This window comes from Misgurnus anguillicaudatus, chromosome 24, assembly GCF_027580225.2.
Source record: "Misgurnus anguillicaudatus chromosome 24, ASM2758022v2, whole genome shotgun sequence".
In the NCBI taxonomy this organism is placed as follows: Eukaryota; Metazoa; Chordata; class Actinopteri; order Cypriniformes; family Cobitidae; genus Misgurnus; species Misgurnus anguillicaudatus.
Genome location: NC_073360.2, coordinates 28888693 through 28912912, shown reverse-complemented (window position 1 = coordinate 28912912; position 24220 = coordinate 28888693). Strand labels below are relative to the sequence as shown.

Here is a 24220-nt window from a genome sequence, read left to right as displayed (position 1 = left end):
AACATTGAGAAAACCAAACAAGAAACACACAGCTGGTGAAATTCACAGCTAAAGTGTTATATCATTATTCTAATATCCTGTTCCTCTTTGGACTTTATTTACAGTACAACTAATACAATTTTTTTTGACTGCCTAAACTCAAAGTTCATAAATGCTTTGTTTTCAGAAACTGTGCCCCTTATGAGATGTACTAATTTAAGCAGTGCTTTAAAACAAACAGCAAGAGGAAATAAAGGAGGGGGGTTTCATGCTTCAAAACACATTCCACTGTGAAATAAAACTAGTTTGACTTGACTGAGTCATTCTTGTGTGTTCACAGGAGACACCCAAATTTGTTAGCTAGCTAGTAATTTGTGAAATCCAGGTTTAGTTTTATAACCTAATGGTTGATTTCAATCTTTGACATGACCTTACTCAGTGAATTTAAAGATATCAAGGTTACTTTCCACAAAATGTTCTTTACATTTTTATCTAAAGACAGTAAATCACAAAAACTTACTTTTACAGGCAAATTTAAAAATTAAAACGCAAGATCTTTGCTATACTATTATCTGTGGCGACACATCGACCTAAGACAGCATCTACTTGGTTTCAAAACACCACAACAGCACATTTTACTTAAAGGGACACTTGACATGGATATGTTTACAGAACTTCTTTTAAGCAACTTATCTGAATGGCACCGACTTCTGGGAACTATATTTTCAGACAAAGAGGAGGTGAAAAACAGCTACTAGATCCACATCCACCTTGACCTCATCCTTCATGCTGGAATGTGAGAAGTGGAGAGCTGAACAAAAGCAGTCTGCCAACACAGCCTCATCAGATACAGACAGGGGGAGTAAGGGGGGGACCTGCATGGAGAGTCAGGTCATTACACCCTTTCCCTTTCCCACACAACCTCAAACTATGAGTTCTCATAAGTTTCTATTAACACAATGTTTAAATGTATTAAACAAGTAGCAATGATTGTCATGTAATGACAATGTTACACTCGTGATGGCAACACAGAGGAAGAAGATTCTCATTAATCTACTCTTAGTTCCTCCCTCACCAACAAGGCATCAGAAAGTGGATTTCGCTTTCTGCTGAGAGTTTCAGAAACAAACTATTTAGGAACCGAGAAAATATAAAAAGTTTATTAGAGGACTTTGCAAAATTGGCCAAGTAAGTTTTAGTTTTGATAAATGGTAGTCACTGATCCCAGTAATATTCCGTCATATAAATGCATGGACACGGCATGAATTCACACTATATAGGAGAATGAACAGGTTTCCAAAACACACAGGTGTGACATTGACCCACAGTTCAGAATAAGTTAAGTGAAAGTGTGGGAAAGGAAGCCCAGCTGCAGATTTTTTCTAGTCCGTCACCATCCCAATTCAGGATTACTGGGATCAGTGGAACAGGGGAAAGAGTCCCAGTCCGTCTGGATTTATGGGGCAAGAATGGAATTTAGAATTTAAAGTCCCACAAATTCAGTTCAACTGGGTGTTTTTCTATACATTACTAATGTTGACACATTCATGATAAGCGCATTATCTAACACGATTACAGAAGACTGATGGTCTGAGGTCCCGTAAGTTTTTTTTTCAACTTCAACTTGGTATTACTGAAGAAGTAAGTACCAGAGAAGAATGACTTCATGCTTTCATTATGGAAAGAAAAGCATATGCAGAGAGCCAATTCAGCCATTAATAAATCGACATTTTTGCTCAACCTTATTGGTAGAGTAAGCATTCACATAAAATGTCAAGTAAATGTACATATCCCGCAATAGTTAGCTTGTCCAGCACAAAGCATTCACATAACTCATCTGGGTAATATACTTGTGCCGCAATAGTTAGCCTGTCTGGAACCGAGCGGATTTTAAACCACAATACTGTATGACACTTGGATTACATGCGAACGGCCCCTACGCTAATAGGATTCTGTTTCTCTCTCCCTGTCTCGTCCTCGACCCAGAGGACAATGAGACAAACAGACCCAGTTCCTGCTGCTGTGAAGGTCATCACACCACTGATCTACTGGCTGTCCTTCAACATGATGCCTAGCTGATGCACGACCAACGACCACCGGCTATACCAGTTTAATCCGCTTACCCGTTTTATATCCCCATCGTGTTTATATATATATAGATATGTATCTCTCTCAAGGGTTTTTCTCCTCCTAGGAGTTTTCCCACAGGGTTTTTCTCCTAGGAGGTTTTTTCATTCCCGGGAGAGTCAGCCAACATTGGCTTAACTTAGCACTTTACTGTATACGTTACATTATTACTACGCTCGCTTGTACGGTTTATTCTTAGCCGCTGTATTCTATTTCTTATATTATCTATCGATTATTCTGTGTTTTCCCCTACATCTATTTATGTAAAGCACAATTAACAATTGTGAAAAGTGCTATATAAATAAAATTGAATTGAGTTTGGGTCAACCAATTGGGTGTTTGAAATGTTAATGACCTCAAAATATTTAAACCATTCTGCAAGGGGTGCCAAAAAAGTGTCTAGTTCGGTAGGTGCAAGTATTACATCTGGGAATAAACACAGAAAGCCTTTTTATTGCAAATTGCAAAAGAATCACCTTTTAGTGTGGCAATACACAAACAACTTAAGCTTTATATTAAGTTTATACATTTAAAAGAAAATGATAGATAGTAAACAACTGCAGTAGTAAACAAGAAGTTGAACAACTAAAGTGCTCCCTAACCAATTTCTGGCATGTAAAAATTGGCAATTATTAATTTGCATTTCGCTTTTTTTACATGTAATACATTTACTTTCTATTTTTTCTTCTTTTGCTGTTTGAGCATCTTCCTTCTTTTCAAGATCATGTCATAAAGTCGTTCTAGTCCTTCTCTGAGACCGTCACCAATGATGGCGCAGGTGGGCTGCAGGTGCCACGGAGTGCCGGGTCCCAGTTCATTTAACGCCAGCATGGTCTCTATCTGTGAAAGCGACAGAGCCTGTCTCAAGTCCTGCTTGTTAGCAATAATCAACACGGGCACACCTTGATTCTCAGAGGAACGGGCGATTTTGTAAAGTTCAGTTTTGGCCTCTTCCATTCTCTCTGCGTCCAGAGAGTCCACAACATACATGATACCATCCGTGCACCGCGTGTAAGACTTCCACAGAGGACGCAGCTTTTCCTGGCCGCCGACGTCCCAGAAGTGAAACGTCACTGTTTGCGAGTCTCCCAAATGTACTTTGACTTTTTCTGCATTGAAACCTTTGGTGGGTACAGTGTTGACAAACTCGTTGAACTGGAGACGGTACAGCACGGTAGTTTTGCCTGCAGAGTCCAGGCCCAGGATGGTGATGTGTGGAGCATTACCGAATGGAAGATTGGATAGAAAGTTGGGTTGCTCTGATATTCCGTTCCCCATTTCCCTCAGGAGTGTGAAAATAAAATGTGCTTAGGATGAAAGGGTAAAATGCGCTCCATATGTCCTAAATCTCAGTTTCACATCCAATATATACCTATAAAGTGAAGGGGGAGAGTCATTACATTTACATTTATGCATTATTCTTATCCAAGGCAATACAGTGCATTCAAGTCAAGTTACTTTTTACAATGTTTTATGGCTTCAAAATAAAGCTGCAATGATTAATTGTGTGTCCCATTAAAAATGCCTCTGAAATCGATGCAGAAATGATTTTGGATCGATTCTGTGTTAAATGGACAGCTTGTGCGTGTACTACGGCATTTGGTAGGAAGCAGTGTTGGGAGTAACGCATTACAAAATATATTACAGTACTATATTAGTTTTTGCTGTAACGCAGTAATATAACACATTACTAATAAAATTTTGGTAATATTGTACTCGTTGCAGTCTTAGTAACGTGCGTTACAACAATGCATTTCAAAATGAGACTGTTATTTTTATTTTTGACCAATGCTGCATGACCAGCATTCACACAGGAAAAAGCTGCGGGTAAAATAATAGTATGTCTGTTTCCAGGTGCTGTATGCAGCATGTTCATTTTTAATTTAATTTTGTATTTGAACTGCGATTTGGACACGGTGCGCGTTAAATATAGACGCGATTCTTAAAATGCCGCTTCTGGGAAGTCCGCGGCTGCATAAGCATTTACTAAAGTGGTCGCAATCAGGTCCGGTAGCGCCACATACGCATGCAGTATAAAAAAATAATTTTGCAAATGAGAGCACCAAGTAAAAGCAACAGAAAGTTTCTATCGGTCTCCCATGCTGCTTGAACCCCAGAAGCTTGTCAGAAAAATCCATATCAACACCAGGAATGACAAGGTAAGCTAACATTGCTATGGTTACAGTGCATATACATAATAGATTGCTAGGCTATTCGTATGCTATCTACAGTTTTATTACAAACAGCAACCTAAACTACAACGTAACATTAATGTAGACTTAAAAATGGTTATCTAAATATAATTTAGTACACTTAAACATCACTGTTTAAAGTTTTTACCAGCCTTTGCATTGTTTGGCAAAAAGCCATGTTCCTCTGTTTGTCTGTGTTTTATTAGGCAATTATGTGTTACCCTACATGTAATCCTTATATTGTACTGAAATGAGCTGTATTCCTTGAGGCCTAATCCTCCAATAGCACTTTTTGATAAGTTGTGTCAACCCAGTGCATGCCAGATTTGTGCTGTGAATCTGAATTAAAAGTGAATTAAAGAATAGAAATGAAAAGAGGTTGCGTGTCTTGCCATGTTATTAGTGTATAGGTTGCATTATAGTGGGCTCTAGCTCTATTGTGTTTGGTATGTGTACCATAATTTACCAGACTTTTACCAGATTATTTGTGTATGTTTATGATTCTGACCGTGATTGTTACTGTATTTGTCATAAGTCTTCACTGTGCCTATTCAAAGCTCGAGGGCCAACACATAACTTCTAGATTATAAGCTGCAATAAACTACATTTTAACATTTTATAATGCCTAGTCATACTTCTGTTCTTTTGATGAAAGTAATTCAAAAGTAAAGCAAAAGTAGTGTAACTCATTACAGTTCGGGGACAGTAATATTGTAATGTAACTAATTACTTTCAAATGAAAGTAATTTGTAATTTATAATGTATAACACTTTGGAAGTAACTTGCCCAACACTGGTAGGAAGTCCTTATCAATCTAAAATCATTATGAGGCGGAGTCGTTTATAAAGTGCATTTAAAAAAGCAACACTCATTAAACAAACTTGAAGCCCTACTTCAAAGCACCTCTACACAAGATGAAGAACAATGCACAGAAAAATGAGGAAATAAACAAAAATGTAGTTTATATAGATGGTTTCATCGGACGCATGCGGTGACGCGATACGTGTCTGGTCCAAACTTTACTTCCGTTTCAGGGTTTTTTAATGGTCTGACTGAACTCTTGAACAAATACCTTGTTGAAAATAAATGTTTTTGTTTCCTAGGTAATTTACATGTTGTTATTGTTATATAAATAAACTACTTTAAAAGGGCTTTGCTGTTATTTATTCTTAGCGGAGTTTACCGGAAGTTACGTGTTGACCACGAAAGCTGCTTGTTTGAAACTGTCTATAATAACGCATTGTATTGTCTTTAAACATACATTACATATTATCTAATAAAATTGTATATATTTGATTGACTATCAAAAACGTAGTCAATAAATGCACAACATAACTACATATGCCTTTTTATCTTGCATTGAAATGGCCCTAAAAGAATTTATAAAGAATTTATAAAGCCATAAAGAAATTATATAGATACATCATTAAGTTGTCATTAAGTGCACCCCAGCAACACACACCTACAAAACTGAAAGAGTGACATCTTTAAAAGGGGATCATGAAAATCTGACTTTTTTATGTTTAAAGGAACACGCACAGATTTTGGAAATTTAGCTTATTCACAGAGTTAGACAAGTCCATACATAACTTTCTCATCTCCGTATATATATATGTTAAAAGATCGCTGTGTCTCATATCACCTTGTTATTTGTACACGGTGTGACTATACAAATCACAACACATAAATAGGAAAATGTTCGCGTTATTTTGTCAGTTATTGGGAGCAGTTTGCTAGCTGGAGCCATTCACTTCCAGACTTTGTGCTAAGCTAAGCTAGCGAGAGCTGCGTCAGACAGAGTTACAGCACGCACGGAGATGAGAAAGGTATGTATGCACTTATCTAACTCTGGGAGATACGGTGAATAAGCTAAATTCCCAAAATCTGGGCGTGTTCCTTTAAGTGCTATAATTGGGTCCCCAGTGCTTTTATCAACCTATAAAATGTGAAAGAGAACAACCTAGTAACTTTTGGTAAACAATTCTCTGCAAGCATGTAATTAAAATTTGGCTTCACTTGTGATGTCAAAAGGGGATCTTATTACCGCTCCTTAATTTGCAGCACTGCCATTTAGTGCAAAGAAAGAGAAAAAAAAAATTGACAGCACAATTGAGTATCAATTTCAACATACTACCATCATGGACTTCAGTGTTTGCATTTCATCAGCTCATTTGCATTTTAGAGGACACACCCAAAACAGCAATTTTAACATGTTATAATAAATTATCTATATGTTTTTTTGAACTAAAACTTTGCATATGTACCCTGGGGACACCAAGGATTTATTTTATATCTTAAAGTCTTGTAATGTCCACCATCAATCTTGAAAAGGACATTCACAAGAAAAGCTTTATTACAGCATTTACACAACTCTAAGCTAAGGTTCAAGGTATACATTTTATCAGTACAGGTGTCTTTGTGTGTTCCCTTGGAATCGACTTCACAACCTTTGCACTACTAATGCAATATGCTACCAGCTGTGCAAAAGAAACAGAATCTCATATAATGTGCTTTTTAAAAAAAGTCACACACACACACACACACACACACACACACCACAAGCCAAAAGTTATTTTTACTCTTTACTAACACAAACATATGTAAACAGTCATACATAAATATATATTAGCTTATTCAATGGAGCCACCCCTTGTGTAAATTCTTAAAAATAAAGGCTCTGAAAGGGTTCTTTACAGCAATGCCATATAAGAACCATATTTAGTTCTCTTAACACAGTAGTTCTTAAACTTAAGCGTGTGCCCCCTTTGTGTAGGGTGCATCCCTTTGCGACCCCCTACAGGAAAATGATAACAAAAACAATGCACAACTGTTGAATAGCCTTATTTTTCTGATGTTTAATTACACCAAATTTATGATAAATTAATGCATTTCATAAAATGCCATAAAACTGCCCATCCCCAGTTTGCTCTAACCTTTCAAGTCAAAGGTTTTAAAATAACCATTTCTTTTTTACCTTTTTATGGCCTAAATAACCATTTTCCACTACATATAATCTTTTGTTATCCTTTATTTATAAAAGTGCACTAGGCATGCTGTCTCCAAGCATTTACAATCCAGTTAAATAATTTTAAAAAACGTTTTGTAAAGATGCATGTTGCATAGTGTGATTGAGACGTTTTTAGTCAATGAGATATACAAAAAAAAGCCCTTGAACTTCGCCCATTTCACCATAGGCAATATTACATCCCACTAATTCAGTAACGTAAAATTTAAATAAAAACTTAAAGAAACAAAGCTTTTGGAAATCTTACATATGTTATATGGCAGTGTTTCCTAAAAAAAGAGTTACGGAGGACTACAATGAAAGTGTCCGATAGACATTTCTGCTTTCTATTCACGCGCGTCCACCTGTTGAACCGACTATTTCATCATCCTGCATAAAGTCGCGCAAACGTCTCACTACACACTTTATCGCCCATAATAGTGACCATAATCGTTACACAGCTAAACAAAACACAACAAACCAAGCGACACAACTGCAATTCTCGTCAACATTATTAGATATGGTAAGCGCGTGATCAACAGCCCGCGCCTTGAGCCAATAACGCGGTTGCGAAACTTGCTTTTATCTAAGATGGAGAAATATCTATGTTTCCTAAGCATTGCCGCCATTATGATGAAAGATTTAAAAAAAAAAACTAAAGTCTTACCGTAGTTTAGCATTTAGACTTTGTAATGAAGTGTCATTTATTGTAGCTCAGCCTCTTGCTCTGCCTCTGACTGAACGCAGCTCGAGCCTCCCCTGCACGCACGCGGCCTACAGCTCATTTGTTTATCTTTAAATTGATTGGTCAGCGGAGGGCACGCGTCATGAACATGGGTGGTTGAAATGTGTAATGATGGTGTGCGTTAACATCTCTTATTTTTAACCACATTTGTTATATTTATCATATTTATTAATAATTTCATGTTAATTTGTTTATGTATAAAATTAATAAGGAATACACATTCTAATATAAATTCTTAAAAATAATTCTTCTAGCATCTCTATGTTGTGATTTTATTAAGATTTTAATCATTCTCAGTGATTATATGACACTATGTATTAGGTTATGTGATTATTATTTATTTTTATTATTTGTGTTTTATGATTTTTGAAAAATTTTTTTGTTTCTACTGTTTATTTGAACTGTAGGCATACATTGGTTTTTAACTTTATTTTGTGTAAAAATATTTCAGAAAGCGTTGGATACTAAAACAGTCCTGTTCAAAACAGTAGTCTGTTTAAACTAGCTTTATCTACATTGTACAGTTGGCATAAGCTTTTATCCAACATATCTTGGAGCCCTTACAGGTGAGTTACAGAAACATTATCTGCAAGATGCAAAATAATTTGTTTAGTATTAAAACAGGTTTATTTTCTCCAGGAGTTGTTCAGCTTTTCCTCAATTCTGTCCATTAAGGCACTATATGCACCTCTTCTGCGCCGATGTCTCTGTAACAAAATGCAGAAGATGGAAATGTTATATAGGCTAAAGAAAAAAACAATTAAAGTTGCCTGATCATTGACAAATTATTATTATGGGGGTTTTCTCACTGTATAAGATGCGGATTTTGGTGGCCATGGCATCTTTGGTAGAATTAACCTTGGATCCCATTGAAGATCAGCAGGTCTGAAAGTGTCCATTCTGCTCATTTTGTCTCTTTGAGAAATGTTCAGTTCAGGTTGGCTTTCTGTGACTGTAGGGATCAAATACACAATTTCAGTATTTCAATATAGTAGTTTAAATTTATATTTCATTTGCACTGTGCATATAATGGGGATTTACACTGGTATTCGTCATCATTTCTAAAAACTACTTTACCTGTTCTTAGGTACTGAGATTTAAAGATCAAACTCCCAGGATCCTTTTCCAAAGTAGTGATTATATCTGGCTTTCCTTCAGCACACTGCAAAGACAATGAGCTTGTGCATTTCATTCAAACACTGCCATCTAGTGTTAATATTGTTCAGTGCAGATAAGGTGAGCAATCTTACAAGAAACTTACAGGTCTAAAGTTATGAGGCTTTGGATCTTTGTATGGCCCCAGAGGATTCTTCCCTGCTCTCACAAATAACAACTTTGATTCTAGTGAGTCTGGGGGCTTGTAGCGTGTGATAAATGGCTTTGCTTTACATCTCTTTTGCTCAAGTTCAGGAAACATTGAAGTAGACAATATATTGATATTTTCCTTGAAGATGGGTTTATCTTCCAGGTTATCTTTGGATTTAACAAGCTGAATATTTTTTCCATTGATTTGCGGCAAACCCATAGATCTGTACAATTTTGGGGTGAAGTCAGGTGCTTTAATGCTCCATGGATCAGGGCAAACTGCTGGTTTGGGTGGGATGTATCCATAACTCCGACTTGAGATCAAGTTTTGGCTTACAGAGTAAGGCATCTTTTTACTGGTGTCCACAGATGTAGCAGTATCCAAATGCTTGGAAAAATTCATTGGTTCATTGTTAATTAGCCATGTGTCCTGGGAATAAACATTACATAAAATGAATAGTAACTGATATTTTCAATGGAGTAACTATTTCAGTATTGCAATAAAAACTAAATATGCAAAAAAGTCAAAGACAAAAGTCTTGCTTTCTATAATTGGTAGGTTGTAAAAGGTATTAGATGTAATAAAAAAATGTATTAAAATAAAAAAAGAACCGAATTTGTAGCAAAAACCATCAATTTAGAATTAACGCTGTCAGACAAAAATGGTACAAAAGCTGTCACTGGGGCAGACCCAGTTTAGGTAGAGATGAGGTACTAATAACTTTATGTTGCTAATATTCACCCTTTAATAAAGGTGTGCTTTTTAAAGCCCCAGAATTAGCTTTTGTGCCTTTGTTTCTAACAGTGTAGGCAAAGTTTAACAATTAACTTAGAATCAATGTAAACCTACCTTTTTGTCATACAGCTCAGTATCATGCAGATATGGCTAATATAGACCATAACCGAACAAATTGCTACGTATTGATCATAAAATATGGCCAGCTTAGCATGAAGCTTGATATACAAGAGAAAGAGGTTGCCAGGCAGCGCAAGTTTCGAGTTCTCATTCAAAGTCTCTGCATGTAAGCACAGAAGGGACTTTGTTCATGAAACAAAAGCACCTTAGCAACCATTAGACTATGAATTAAAGTCATGCTCTGTATGGCAAACCTGTTTATTGCAAGGAATACCTATGTTTAATATATTGTCAATAAATTTAACAATTATTAAAAAGATCTAAACAATACTAATAAAATAAATATAAAATAAATCAGGTTATTGTTTTTCCTCTTTAAAGGTGCAGTGTGTAATTTTTAAAAGGATCTCTTGATAGAAATGCAAAATAATATACAAAACTATATTATCAGGGGTGTATAAAGACCTTTTTATAATGAACTTTAGAATGAGACATTTTATCTATATACAAAGAGGGTCCCCTTACATGGAAGCCGCCATTTTTCTACAGAAGCCCTTAACGGACAAACTTTTTTTACTACGTTGTCTCCAACGATGACATGTTTGTCTGGTGGCGGCTACGTAGCTTCTCTATGTGTTTCAAAAGCAAGAGGTGAGCAGTGGACTGAGTCGTTGGTTGCAATTCGCAACCTCACCACTAGATGCCACTAAAATTTACACACTGCACCTTTAAAGGTATTTGCAATTACAGCTTTTCAAATAGCATATTTTACGTTTATGCATTTGGCAGATGCTTTTATCCAAAGCGACTTACAGTGCATTACAAGGTATACATTTATTTTAGCATGTGTGTGCCCTGGGTTCAAACCCCTTACCTTTTACACTACTAGTGCAATGCTCTACCAATGAACTATATAGGAGCACAGTTTATTGCTGATATTTTCTTGCTCCTTTGTCATATTTGCCTGAGTTCTTTAACTACTTTAAATGTGTTTGTTTTTAAGGCAGTTGTTCTCAAACTGGGATGCATGACCTCCTTAAAGGTGGGGTGCATGATCTCTGAAAGCCAATGTTGACATTTGAAATCACCTAAACAAACACGCCCCACCCCAATAGAATCTGGACCTTCTTTTGACAGACCTGGCCCACACATACGGAACCCAGGCAACAATGTTGGTTAGTAGACACGCCCCTTACTGCTGATTGGCTACAAGTGTGTTTTGGTACTCGGCCCGATTCCAAAGTGTTTTTCAAAAATCATGCAACTCCGCCTTTAAGGGACATATTAATTTATCATAAAGTCTGTGAAATTAAACCTCAGAAAAATAAGGCTACTAACTAACACCACTAAATTGTATAATTTAATATGCTTTGTCATGAAATTTCTTTGGGAGGGCCACAAAGGGATGCACCCTACACAAAGGGGGCCGCAAGATCAAAAACCACTGTTTTAAAGGGATAGTTGACCCAAAAATGAAAATTCTGTCATCATTTACTTACCTTCATGATGTATACATTTCTTTGTTCTGATGACCACAAAGGAATATATTTTAAGGAATGTTTGAAACCAAACCGATCATGAGCCCCATTCACTTTCATAGTAAGAAAAAAGAATACTATGGAAGTGAATGGAGCCCCGAATGGTTTGGGTACAAACATTACTGAAAATATCTTCCTTCGTGTTCATCAGAACTAAGACATTTATACAGATTTGTAACAACATGAGAGTGAGTAAATTATGACAGAATTTTCGTTTTTGGGTAACTATCCCTTTAAGGTCAATATGGGCTTTTAAAATAAACCAGTAGAGGTCAGCAAACAGCATACTATACAATAGTTTACTTAATTTTTCTTTTTCTTTCTTTCTTTCTATCTTTCTGTCTTTCTTTCTTTCTTTCTTTCTCATATATCTCTCTTTCACATATTTCAATTTCTAAACAGATATGTTTAATATTTTCAAATATCTTACATAAAACATAATTTGGTACCTTTAATGTTATGCAATAAAGACAGCAGGCACTGGAAAGAAAGATGGAAGGGGGAGGTCGGATGGATAAACCAGAGACGACAAAGATATTGTAAATACATTAAAAGCTGAAAGTTCACTAAGAGACAGACAGAGATTATAAAACTGTTAAACTATCAAAATTAAACTGTGCCATTATACTGGAACGATTAAATTGGCCTATAATCTGTACTATAAAATTAAATGAAGATTTCTATTTTCAGTGGGAATTCGGGGCAGAAGAATATAGAGAACATGACCAAACCCCGAACATTACCACAGTCAGGTCAAAGGTCACAGCTGGGTTTTATTAGGGTCATGTTTTAAAAGAAGCGAATGGCTTATGACAGTCTCTTGCTTGAAATATAACTCCAATGTCAAGCTGGTGGCACAATGAGGATGTTCAAACCTTCACACACAGCTGACTAAACTTCAGGTGCATCAAAAACCTGTTTGAACAATGGAAACAAGCATCCTAGTTGAAGGAACATGTGTGGGTCACGTGACCCCAAACACTCGTAAAAGTTCAGACTGAAACACCAACACCATTAGCCAGACCCTCAGTTCTGCTTCAAATTAAAGAAACACACACACGCCATTATTTCAGGTGGCATGGGTGGGCACATAAACTTACATGTATCTTTAAACATATATAGACTGGACTTACATGTATCTTTAAAGAGTATGACTGACCTTTTGGATGTCTATTACTTCTTTTTAAACCCTTTGGCTCCATTTTAAGATGCAGATACTGTGTTACTTTCATTGCAAGTCACACCTTAACATCATGTCAAACCATTGGCACTTTTGATTGTTTAACAATCTGTTGTTTCATTAGCTGTCACAGCTGTTTAACTCCATAAAACCCTTTCGTTTCGAAATCAAAGTATAAACATTGGGAATATGTTGTGGTTTCAGTTCTTCCTAATGAGTATCATTTAGTGAAGATATACAGTGTGAAGGAAGAATGTAATTATTTCATACACATTGTCTGCACCCGAAAAACAGATGGCTCTCAATCTTCATCCCGTGAATGTTATTCACATCTTTGTGAAGGAGTGGCACGCCCTTGATAAAAACAGTTTAACAGATGGCCTCTGGATATGCGATTCCCTCACAAAGTCTAACAGGCGTCACAAAACAGATTGTGTTTAACTTTCTCAGAGCAAAACTTTTGATGATTATCATTGTGTTGATATAAGCAGCCCAGAGATGACCAGTCAGAGACAAATGATTGTATTTAATCTTTAATAGGGTCAGTGATGAACCAAAGCTGTTACTCAGAATTAGCAGAGCTATGGATTTTGGTAGTTTGCCATAAATTGTATTAATGAATCGTACTAATTCTGCATTCATTTCATGAAGGTCTAACTAAATTTACACAGGGCAAATCAGGTAAATCATAGGTGCAAAATATATATATTGAAATATAAGCAAAAGATTATTTCAAACTTCTGGAGAAATAAGTTATATATTTTTATTATGATGTTTACAATACCATTATAAGCAAGCTGTTTACTACAATATTTAATGGTGTTTAACATCCCACCAACAGAACCCAATACTAACAAAGACCATTTTACATTAAACGTTCCCAACTTCCCATCATAAACAATTTTATTTTGTTAATACGATACTTTCCTATACTACAGTATACGAGTATAGCCTAGTATTTTTGCACTATCTATCTATCTATCTATCTATCTATCTATCTATCTATCTATCTATCTATCTATCTATCTATCTATCTATCTATCTATCTATCTGTAGCCTGTTAATCGAGGGATGCTCGACCAGAGAGGAGGTGTGTGTGGTCCGGACAGCAGACCATGAAACACTCGTGAGACGTCCTAGTAATACTTTTTGGGACAAACTTTATTGTCAATGAATGTAATGTCCTATAACACGAAAATTATGATGTCGGTTCCGGTCGGGATGTAAAACGGATGTAAAACGGACTAAATTATTGCTTTTAGAAACGCGCTTTAAAGTTGTCGGCCAGACTCCAGTTGGAGAAAGAAATGCGTCTACAGCTCAGCTTCGCTATTACTTTTATTATTTTCAACAACACTGTCAGATGCCAGAAAGGTAAGTCGATTTATAAACCTTCCGTCTTTTTAGGTACTGTACTGTGAGGAGGTAAGGATTATTTGGGGGTTCAGACGTTGTTTGTTTAGACTTGATGTAAATTTTTAGTTAATGACCAGACGAATTTGTTGTGGTGCGTCTTACCAGATGTTTTCTGACGAAAACAGACGACAACTATCATTACTTTACTGTCTGAACTCAAAATTAACCCACATAAAAATTCTGTAGTGTACTATAGTGAACTTAAAATACATAAGTTTGCTGTAATTGTGAACTGAAGTAAATTGGATACTAGCATGTAGTGTTTTTGAACATTGCTATAGCAAACATAAAAGTATAGTAGCCTACATTGTTTACCAAAGTTTTATCAGTTTACTATAGTAAATATTACAGAATATTATAAAACGGTTAGTTCCAATCCTTGATTCTGATTGGTCAATAGGTGTGCTTTATTCACGATAAAACACTGCTATGAGGTCCGTGTACGTTTTGATAGTTTGTTTTTTCGTTTAAACCAAAAAACAAAATAACGAGAAACCACACGTTTTTTGTTTGTCGTTTCAAACAAAAAAACAAAAACCGCTAAAATAACAGCCGTTCTTCCGTTTTTGGTTTCTGAATCTAAAAACGAAAAACGACTAAACCAAATTCAAATAACGGTTCGATTTTTGGTTTTTGGAAATTCCTTTTTTCATTTCTCTGTTTGAAGATCTACATTAAAAGAAAGACAGGTTGGCCACGTGACGCGGAAGTTATAGTAAATAGAGCCTATCAAAATAAAAGCCGGTCATGCAGCACTAACGTAACACCAGAGTAACGTTAGAAGAAAAAAAAATCAATAAATAAATAGGCTTTGTTGTTACTGTTAGCGCAGAGTTGTTACTGTTAGCGCTATATTATATAATTAAATTAATATTTAATGTGGTTTCCACCAAACTGTTCCCCCTTTCTACCAGCAGGTGGCAGTATTTAAACGACTGACTGTATTGTGTTTTAGTTTATTCTTCCTGGGGTCTCCTCAAAATTCATTACATGTTTCACTTATATTTTTACACCATTCACACACCTACACACAATAACAATATACAAGACATAGCAGCTCAATGTCAAAGAAAAGAAAAACTTAAAAACAGCTCATTTTCTGGTATTATTCAATCTTCATAAAAATCAGAGTATACACCTATCAATAATCACTGTGTGAACAAGAAGTTTTAACTTCTTTTGAAAGTGTTTTTTATTATTTTCCAGCACCAAAAATCCTGGTAATGAGTTCCATGCCACCATAGCTTGATAAAACACTGACCGCTGGTTTGTTTGACTTAAAGGCAACACACATCGCATCTCACCTGTTTGTCTAGTGCAATAATTATGTGTATCTGAAAAAAATTATAAATTGTTTCTGGAGTTTAGGATACAATAATATTTCTCATAAATGTTACTAAAAAATTCTTAAGTCTTATTTTTACAGTTAACCAACCCAAACTATCATGCATAACAATCACACTGGTTCTATATGGACAGCCCAAAACAATTCGAGCTGCTTTATTTTGAGCAACCTGGGGCCCGTACCATGAAAATGGTTAAACAAACTCAGGGTTACAGGATTAGTTTCAGGTTGACAAAACCAAGCCAATTTTCAGGCCTTGTTGGTACAAGCTATTTTCATGGTACCCAAAACCCAGGATTTGCACAAACTAATCCTAAACAAAGCTGGCTAACCAACTAAACCGGCTTCATGGTATAGGCCCCTGAAGTCTGTGTAGATTGTTTTCACTTGTATTTGACCAAACAACTGAGGTATAATCCAAATGAGAAAGCACTAATGACTGAACCAGTTGTTTTGTTGTCCAACAAGGAATGAACTTCCTACATTGTCTAATAATAGCCCTGCTTCTACCCATTTTCTGTAAAATTTGGTTTATTTGACTATTCCAAGACAACTTGCTATCAACATACCTAATGATTTAGTTTCTTCTACTTGTTCAATCAAAGTATCTCCAGATAACAAGTTTAATGTGGGTGTCGTGTTTAAAAAAATTTTTGACCCAACTACCATACATTTTGTCTTTTTTGATGACTAATCTATTAGCACTAATCCATTGTGTAACTAAGGTCATTTCTTTATTTAAGATGTTATTAAGTTGATCTACTGTTCTTGCAGATGCATATAATGTACTGTCATCTGCATATATTGCCAACACAAGGGGAAAATCATTTGTAAAGATAGAAAATAAAAGAGGCCCTAAACAACTACCTTGGGGCACTCCACACCTCATCTCTTCAACCTCAGAGTAACTACCATTAAAATACACACTCTCGGTTACTGAGATAACTCTCCATCCATTTAAAAGGGGCTGCTTCAAATCCATAACAACATAATTTTTTGATTAATATACTATGATCTAAAACATCAAACGCAGCACTTAAATCCAACAAAACTGTACCAACCAAATTTTTCTTATCAATTTCCGTTAACTGATCAGTTTCCGATCAGTAATCTGAGTCAGTGCTGTAGTCGTGGATTGACACATTTTATATGAATGCTGATAAATTGTATTTTACCCATTTAATGCAAAATACCCCTGTATTTGATCGTACACTACTTTTAAATTGAACAGTTTTAAATTCCCTGAGTAGAAAGGGAGGAGTGAGAATATGTGGGGGTGCAGATGGACAATGCTGTGGACTCGCACCCGGGGGTGGGGGGTATTTGGTCATATTTCAGACCTCTGAATGAAATACATGGTTGGTTGTCTTCTCTTGTCCAGTAGACTTTCCTCTTTCACATCTGCTTACACGCATCGCCCAAACATTAATTCAAATTGTATAATGTGAGGAAGCTTATACTAGACGGATAAAATGTTTATATAGATCTATAATAAACAGAATTAAGCCTTAGGGCAGGGGTCGGCAACTGGCGGCCCGCGGGCCAAAAGTGGCCCGCCAGCAATATTTTCTGGCCCGCCGGATTAATTTGAAGTCCGTTTTTTAATTTTTTTTTAATCAGACTTTTTTATTTTACAATAACAGTTTACAAAAATGTCCCCGTGTATCATTCCTTCATTCGTTTTTTCAAATCAAAACCAAAAAGAAAATAAAGAAAAACGACTTGTTTTTCTATTATTTATTTCCTGAACTAAAATCAAACGACTCGTTTTCTGAATGTGCGCTCAGATCAAAAATAAAAAAATGAATGAAAACGGGGTCCGTGTACTTTTGCGTCCATTCATTTTTCCTTTATAAACCATGATATGAAAAATAAAATATAAACGGTTGTTGTATTTTTAAAATGCAATGTTAAATTTCAAAATTTAAATTCAAACTGTATTTAGAACATCCAACCCCAAAAAAACAAATATTGATGTATTTTCAGATTTTTGTTTATGATTTTTGCACCTTTATTATACATTTAAAACTAAAATTAAAAAACGCGATTATTAGCTATTTCACATTCAGACTTCTTTGGCAGTGATCGCAGTGCTTTTCTTCATGCATGTAAACATCATCATTCTACGCATTTTGTACATTTCTTCAAGTTTTGTCAAATTATGTTAACACAGCAAGCAAAAACCGAGACTCTAGTCCGGCCATGTGCAATAGGAACACACTTCTACCCTAAATAACCTTAAATTTGGTTACATGCCGCTTGCCAAAATAACTTGGAGAAGTACTGTACACTGTAACAAATTTCTGTAATTTCTACAGCAAAATTTTACAGTTACTTCTTGTTCTGTCATTTTACAAAGTTTAGCTGTACATTGCAATGCATTGTGGGTCAAAAAACTATTACAGAAGTTGACAGCTTTTCCCCCACAATAAATTACAGGTATATTTGCGCTTGCCTGTAAATGATGCAGTATTACAGTTATTCACTGTTGAATGTGTTGTACGAGGCAGCTTGACGCCATTTTATGTCGGATTGCAGAGGAGCAGGGACATTGCCACGCCACTCATGCACAAAATGTAAGTATACTATTATAAATAGCTATTATAATTGTTAATGTTGGTTGAAATATAGTTTACCGTGTATCAGTTAAGCCCCACAATAAAGTTAATAAAGAATTTTTGAACAAGCAATCCCAGGTGAAGCAGTTTAGTGGTTAAAATAAAGTAAATGGTATAACTTTCATGTTAACCCTTTTCATATTTAAATTGGACTTTAATGCGTTAACGTCACTCAGGCATGCAAGCAGGGTGCGTGCATGCGCGTACATGCACGTCCACATTGATGCATAGGTCTTATACATGCACACATATATTTTGAAATATTAAAATATTGATAGGATCAGATAGAGAGTTTTTAACAAACGTGCGTGTTCATAGGCGCAAATTCTTTCTCCGCCGGTGGGCGTGGCAGCGTCAAGTAATGCTAAGCAACGAAAGAAGCTCTGAAGCGCCCACGCGATTTGAAGAGGAGAAAAGCGGCGCGGTCACGTTTTCCGCGTGGTTTCAGACGCGACATGTAAAGTAAATGTAAAGCAACTGTGCGCGTATGTGTTGGCCATTTCGGTGGTTGCTCGAGCCGAGCCCCGGAGGACCCAGGGGATCAGGGCATATCTGCGTGTTTATTGTAGCACTTCCACTCATAAAACAACAACCTTTTTGGGGTTATAATGTTTCCACCTGCGCTGAAAACGCGTTCTGATGGTGTACTGGTAGCGCAGATTGATACTTTTTCGCAACTATAATTGAGAGAGAACGGCCGTTTCTCAACCGAAGGCTTCAGTCTCCGGAGGTCGCATATGCAGGCTGTATGTCATCAAGCCTGGTTTATTATTTTCATTGCAAGTCATAAGCATATTACAACAATGTATGATCAACAAAGAATAATAGTCAAGCTTTCAAAAATGATATTGCTATGAAAAATTACTGTACATTTGAATCTATTTTTCTTTGTCTTTTAGGTGTTGGCAACAGCAACAGACGTTGAAAAAAGACTACAGTTTCCTGACTTAATTGTCTAAGGTAGTCTATTTTTTGTAATGAGTTGTAAGCATTGCAAAGACGGGCTATGAAGGACACAAATTAGTTTAACGTGGATATGTTCATGTGGAAAGCAACAGATTTTTTGCATGTAAACCATTTGTTTATGCTTAGGTGAATCAGCGTTTGGATGCTGAGCATCGGGTGGTTGTGCCTCCACATCCCAACTTCGTGGCTGGAATGGCAGCTTTGTTTTCTATCTACTACAACTTCAATCTGGTGTACCAGGAGGAGCAAGTGCACACTGGAGATCATTCAAAGGTAACTATGTGCTTGAAGTACAATGCGGTTTATCATTATTTTGTAAAGTGTGCTATTATGAGTAACAGAGATTTTATTTTGCTTTAAAGGTGCAGTGTGTAATTTTTAGAAGGATGTCTGGACAGAAATGCAAAATAATATACAAAACTACATTATCATGGGTGTATAAAGACCTTTTCATAATAAATCGTTATGTTTTTATTACCTTAGAATAAGACGTTTTTATCTACATGCACGAGGGTCCCCTTATGTGGAGGTCGCCATTTTGTGCACCATGTTTCTACAGAAGCCCTTAACGGACAAAATTTTTTGTCTCCGACAATGACACATTTTTCTGTTGGCGGCTACTGTAGCTTCTCTATGCGTTTCAAAAGCAAGGGATGAGCAGTGGGCTGAGCCGTTGGTTGCAATTCTCAATCTCTCCACTAGATGCTGCTAAATTTTACACACTGCACCTTTAAGTGTGCTTACAGGAAATTCCTTTAACATGATTTTTTAGTTGATAAATTGGGTTAAGTTAGCAGTTATTTACCCAAATGCTTTATATCATTGCAGAACCAATTAATTGTAACATTCAAACATTGACAATAAAGATTTATTTGATTATATATTTTGAAAAGTAGTTCTGCATTGGGGTAACTGAGCATTTAGGTAAATAAACTGCAAACTTGCTTATCTAGAATGTTTTTCAAGTCTGAAAGCACTATAAAGTTGCTTAATACACTTAATATGGTGTATTATGTTATGAATACTAAAATGTTATATTGTTGTGGTTTGTTTTATGTTTTGTTGTCCTTTGAAGCAGGGGATAGTCGGGAAATTTTCAACCAGAGGACCTGCTGCTTGAGGTTATGTTAATGCAACTAACCTAACCATAACTCATGCAATTTTGTGACTAGAAATCCAAATCATCCCTTCAACTGTTATGACCCTATATTTCACTATTGTCATTGCATTGCAGAACCACTTCCTGGTTTAGCTTGCCTGGACAGCACAACTGAAATTAAATTAATAATAATTACCAGCTGAATTTTTCTGTTGCAGTTTTTCTGCACTTAAGCTGAAAAGGGCAAATCAGCTTGATTTGCACAGCCTGATGTATTTTTGCACTCTCATGTAGAGCAGTTAAGGCACTTTTTCATAAAGTTTATTTTCATGTGATTTTGTGATTTCAGATGCTTCATTGGACTGAACCCATCCAGTGGGACCAAGACAGCAAAGGTGGTTAGCCAAAAAAGAGGGAAGGTACCGGAGAAAAAGAAGAACCGCATTAACCCTCACGTCTTCTCTCTCCTTAAGCGGCTGATAGATTTTGAATGGCTTCAATTGTAAGTCTCAAGCGACTTCCTCACAATATGAATGGACAATGTTCTAAATGTTTTCTGAATTTCACTGAATGTTAAGAAAATGAATAGAATATGCTGTTAAGAAAAAGACATTCTGAAAATGTACAGTATTGTAACACTGTATTTTGTTTTAATAATAAAATTTCATGATTTTGCATCTTGGACTATGGTTTTATTTAACAGTTGAAGAGAATCTTATCCAATGATGTTTGGATTTAAAGCAAGCCTGGTCTTATTTAAAACACTTTACAATAGGCATCAGCAAAGATTAACTATTTATTTTTTACAACAACACAATGTATTGTAAAATATTTACAGATTTTTGCTGGCAACTCGAGTTGGCAGCAAAAAGATGTAATTATTTCAAAACACATTATGTTGTTGTAAAAAAGATTCTACAATAACATATTGTATTGTGAGGAATTTACAGATATTACCTGGCAACTAGAGTTGCCAGGTAATATCTGTAATTTGAAAAGAAAACAAGATAATGTTGTAAACTACATTACAATAAAGTAGTGTTTTAATATAAAAACCTAATACTTTGCTGTAATTTATGTACAACAATAACCTGTAAATGAAATCCAGTATTATACTGTAATTCATTTTTACAGTTATTAAAAGCAAATTCACAAAACTTTACAAGACTTTACTGGCAACTTTTTTGCCAGGTACTTACTGTAAAATCTACAGGCAAATTCGTTACAGTGTATTCCATCATGTAAGCAACAGGTGTTCAAGGTGTTTGCTTTAATTTCTTTTACATGTTGTAAACATACGCATCGTCTATTCTTGGGCTATTAGACTTTCACTGACAACCTAAATTTTGCCTTGTTTTAGCCAAAATTGCTTGCTGGGAAGCCGGTGCATGCGGAAGACAGATACACATTTTATAATTAACGGCTATTAAAATGAACATGCAGTGTTGCAGTCAGAAACAATTGTCTAGTTTTAGATTCAGCCTGTGCGCATCTGTCATCGCAACAAGTTATGGTTCAGACACAGGTATTTAAACGCAAATCAACATTCATTCACAACGAGAAATGTTCAAAGTGAACGGGAAGGACTGTGCGAAAATAGAGAGATTATGCAGTATAAAAAAAGACCGACGTCCGTCTGAAACAGTAAAAAAGTAGTTTGTTATTTATATATATGATATAATTTTCACAAATCAGGCCCTATCTAAAACAATCAAATTGGCATGAACACCGACTGCTTGTTGATTGAAAATAGCCGTTAATGGTAAAACCCCTCAGTTGAAACTGGAAAACTAAGCAGAGGAAGAAGACCCCCAGTTTAAGATTAATGTAAAATAATTGTGTTATTTTACACTTGTATTGAAATTGTTATTTTTTTCATTAAAACCTTTAAAACCCGTTTTCATTTAGTCATGGAAGTAAAATCTTCTTCCTTTATTTCTTAACGCCATTCCAGCATCTACGGCTATATTCATGGCGACGAGAACCAGTTAATCCATACACAAGTTTATTCAGACAAGTTGATTTATACACAAGTTGGGGGAGGGACAATTTGGTATCTCCAATTTGCCTAACTTTAATGTTTTTGGCCTGTGGGAGGAAACCGGAGTACCTGGAGTAAACCCACGCTGACACAGGGAGAACATGCAGAAACTCCACACAGAAAGGCCACCTGCCCCATGGAAGTAAAAAAGCAGGCTTTTAATTTCTTTTTAAATGGCTATCCAATATATCATCAAAAAAAAAATTACAAGTATATAAGAAAAGGTTTGTACTGTAAAAATACTTTATTTGTTACGTTGTTACAACAGGAGATAAAGAATTTACAAACCGCAAAGTCTCCGCAAGGTTCAGCTCTTGGACAGCGTCAGTTTTTTTTAAGCATTACTTAAAAATGTTTCTCATCTCACCATATCCACAGGTACAGAGTCATCATATACAATAAATCCGTGAGGTAGCATTTAAAAACATTTAAAAACAGATGCATTTGTTTAAAGCAAAGCATTTATTTACCAGGCTGCAGGTGAAGCAGCTCTTTGTGCCTTCTAACGTCTCATAATTAGTCCATATTTATGTCCAAGAGACTCAATAATAATCTTTCACATTCAATCCTTAAATCTTTCATATTTAAAAGCGTTTTCGTGCTGCTGCGCATTCATGTATCCTATGTGTTAAACAAACCCGCGTTGTCGTCCCGTTTCGGCGCATATTACTATAATGCGCTCTTTAAATAACAAAAAAAAACATATTGCGCCATTGACTTTAGACTTTAGACCAGGTTTTTGTTGCGCTGCATTGCGCCGGGTGTAAGATAGAGCCCATTATCACAAATCAACATTTATTTTCAAAAATTGTAGATGTTCAGTCTTGCCAGTTATAATCTACGCGTTTTAATATAGTCTAAATGAGTAAGAAAGGCTGTGATGTTCACGTGCATAAAGCCGCGCTCTGCGAATTCACAGCCAGAAGAAGCCTTAATGTGAAACAGCAAACTGTGTAAGTAAAGTAAATAAATTACAATTATTTGCTTTTCAATTGTAAAATACTATTAAATAATTAGAATAACTTTCTATTTTGATTATCTTTTCACCAGTTTAAAAACAAAAAAGAGAAAATCACATTTTTCGTTTTTATATTTATTGGTTAAAAAAGAAAAATGAATGGACGCAAAAGTACACGGACCAAACGGGTTCGGACAAATTTTAATTGAACACCTTAGCAGACATATACCAATGAAATAAATTTAAACAGATCAGGTACTAACAGATTACATTTTAATAAGGGTTTTAATAAGGGTTTGAATAGCAACCATGCTTTCCTGTAAGTCTCATTCGCTTACAGTCCGACTTTTGAACTTTTTTCATTATTATTTATTCGCGTATATTATTATTATTATTATTTATTGCTACACTGACAAATAGCAAGAATGTCCTGAAAAAAATATGTATAATAGCTATCTTAACGGGCCGCTTTTTATCGTTCTCTTTATCTACCAGCGCATCCGCGATCATAACTGTCATTAGAGTTTGAGCATACTTCTAAAACACAATCGATCAAATAATTGCAGAGGTATGACTTCATGAATCATTTGCAAATTTACCTCGTAAATCATGTCAATTCATCACGCGTGAAGACGTTAAACTCCGTGACATTGCAAATTACTGAAAAGTAATTGCTGGCTTTTAGAAACCACTACAAAATATGATAAATATAAACTCTTTTACTGCAATAATATTTTAACTAATACACTTTTAAAGTAGATTTGAAAGGAATACTGTTGTTTTCTGCTTGAACTTGGGGCTCGAGCGCCCGACCTAAGGTTCGACCTGCCTTCGAAAACAGCAAGTCAAGT

General features: G+C 35.7%; 3 protein-coding genes and 1 long non-coding RNA gene across 8 annotated transcripts in view; 2 read left to right on the top strand and 2 right to left on the bottom strand.

Annotated features, from left to right (window-relative positions):
* Nucleotides 1-2539: 2539 nt before the first annotated feature.
* arl4aa (ADP-ribosylation factor-like 4aa) lies at nt 2540-8124 on the bottom strand. Its single transcript, XM_055196998.2, has 2 exons — nt 7970-8124; nt 2540-3478 (listed from the first exon to the last, which is right to left on the bottom strand). The coding sequence occupies exon 2, from the start codon at nt 3382-3384 to the stop codon at nt 2782-2784; it is 603 nt and encodes a 200-aa protein (XP_055052973.1). The 5' UTR covers nt 3385-3478; nt 7970-8124; the 3' UTR covers nt 2540-2781.
* Nucleotides 8125-8431: 307 nt separating this feature from the next.
* On the bottom strand, nt 8432-10378 carry c24h7orf78 (chromosome 24 C7orf78 homolog). 2 transcript variants are annotated; one of them, XM_055195505.2, is made up of 5 exons: nt 10203-10378; nt 9309-9782; nt 9125-9209; nt 8857-8999; nt 8432-8754 (listed from the first exon to the last, which is right to left on the bottom strand). In XM_055195505.2, the coding sequence occupies exons 2-5, from the start codon at nt 9753-9755 to the stop codon at nt 8674-8676; spliced, it is 756 nt and encodes a 251-aa protein (XP_055051480.2). In that variant the 5' UTR covers nt 9756-9782; nt 10203-10378; the 3' UTR covers nt 8432-8673. The 2 variants fall into 2 exon arrangements, with proteins under 2 accessions (XP_055051480.2, XP_055051481.2); XM_055195506.2 differs by having other exon boundaries at nt 8857-8993.
* Nucleotides 10379-14006: 3628 nt separating this feature from the next.
* The window catches only part of vwde (von Willebrand factor D and EGF domains), a 37874-nt gene continuing 27660 nt past the window's right edge, over nt 14007-24220 (top strand). For all 4 annotated transcript variants that reach the window (XR_008642505.2, XM_073862691.1, XM_055196980.2 and 1 more), the window contains exon 1: nt 14007-14300. Coding sequence is in view for 3 of the 4 variants with exons in the window: in XM_073862691.1 (XP_073718792.1) it covers nt 14234-14300 (67 nt within the window). In the remaining variant the exon portion in view is untranslated. The remainder of the gene's footprint in view (nt 14301-24220) is intronic.
* LOC129431126 (uncharacterized) lies at nt 17973-21047 on the top strand. The gene is made up of 4 exons (XR_012367716.1): nt 17973-18263; nt 19205-19265; nt 19398-19544; nt 20720-21047. It is a non-coding gene; the product is annotated as an uncharacterized lncRNA (long non-coding RNA).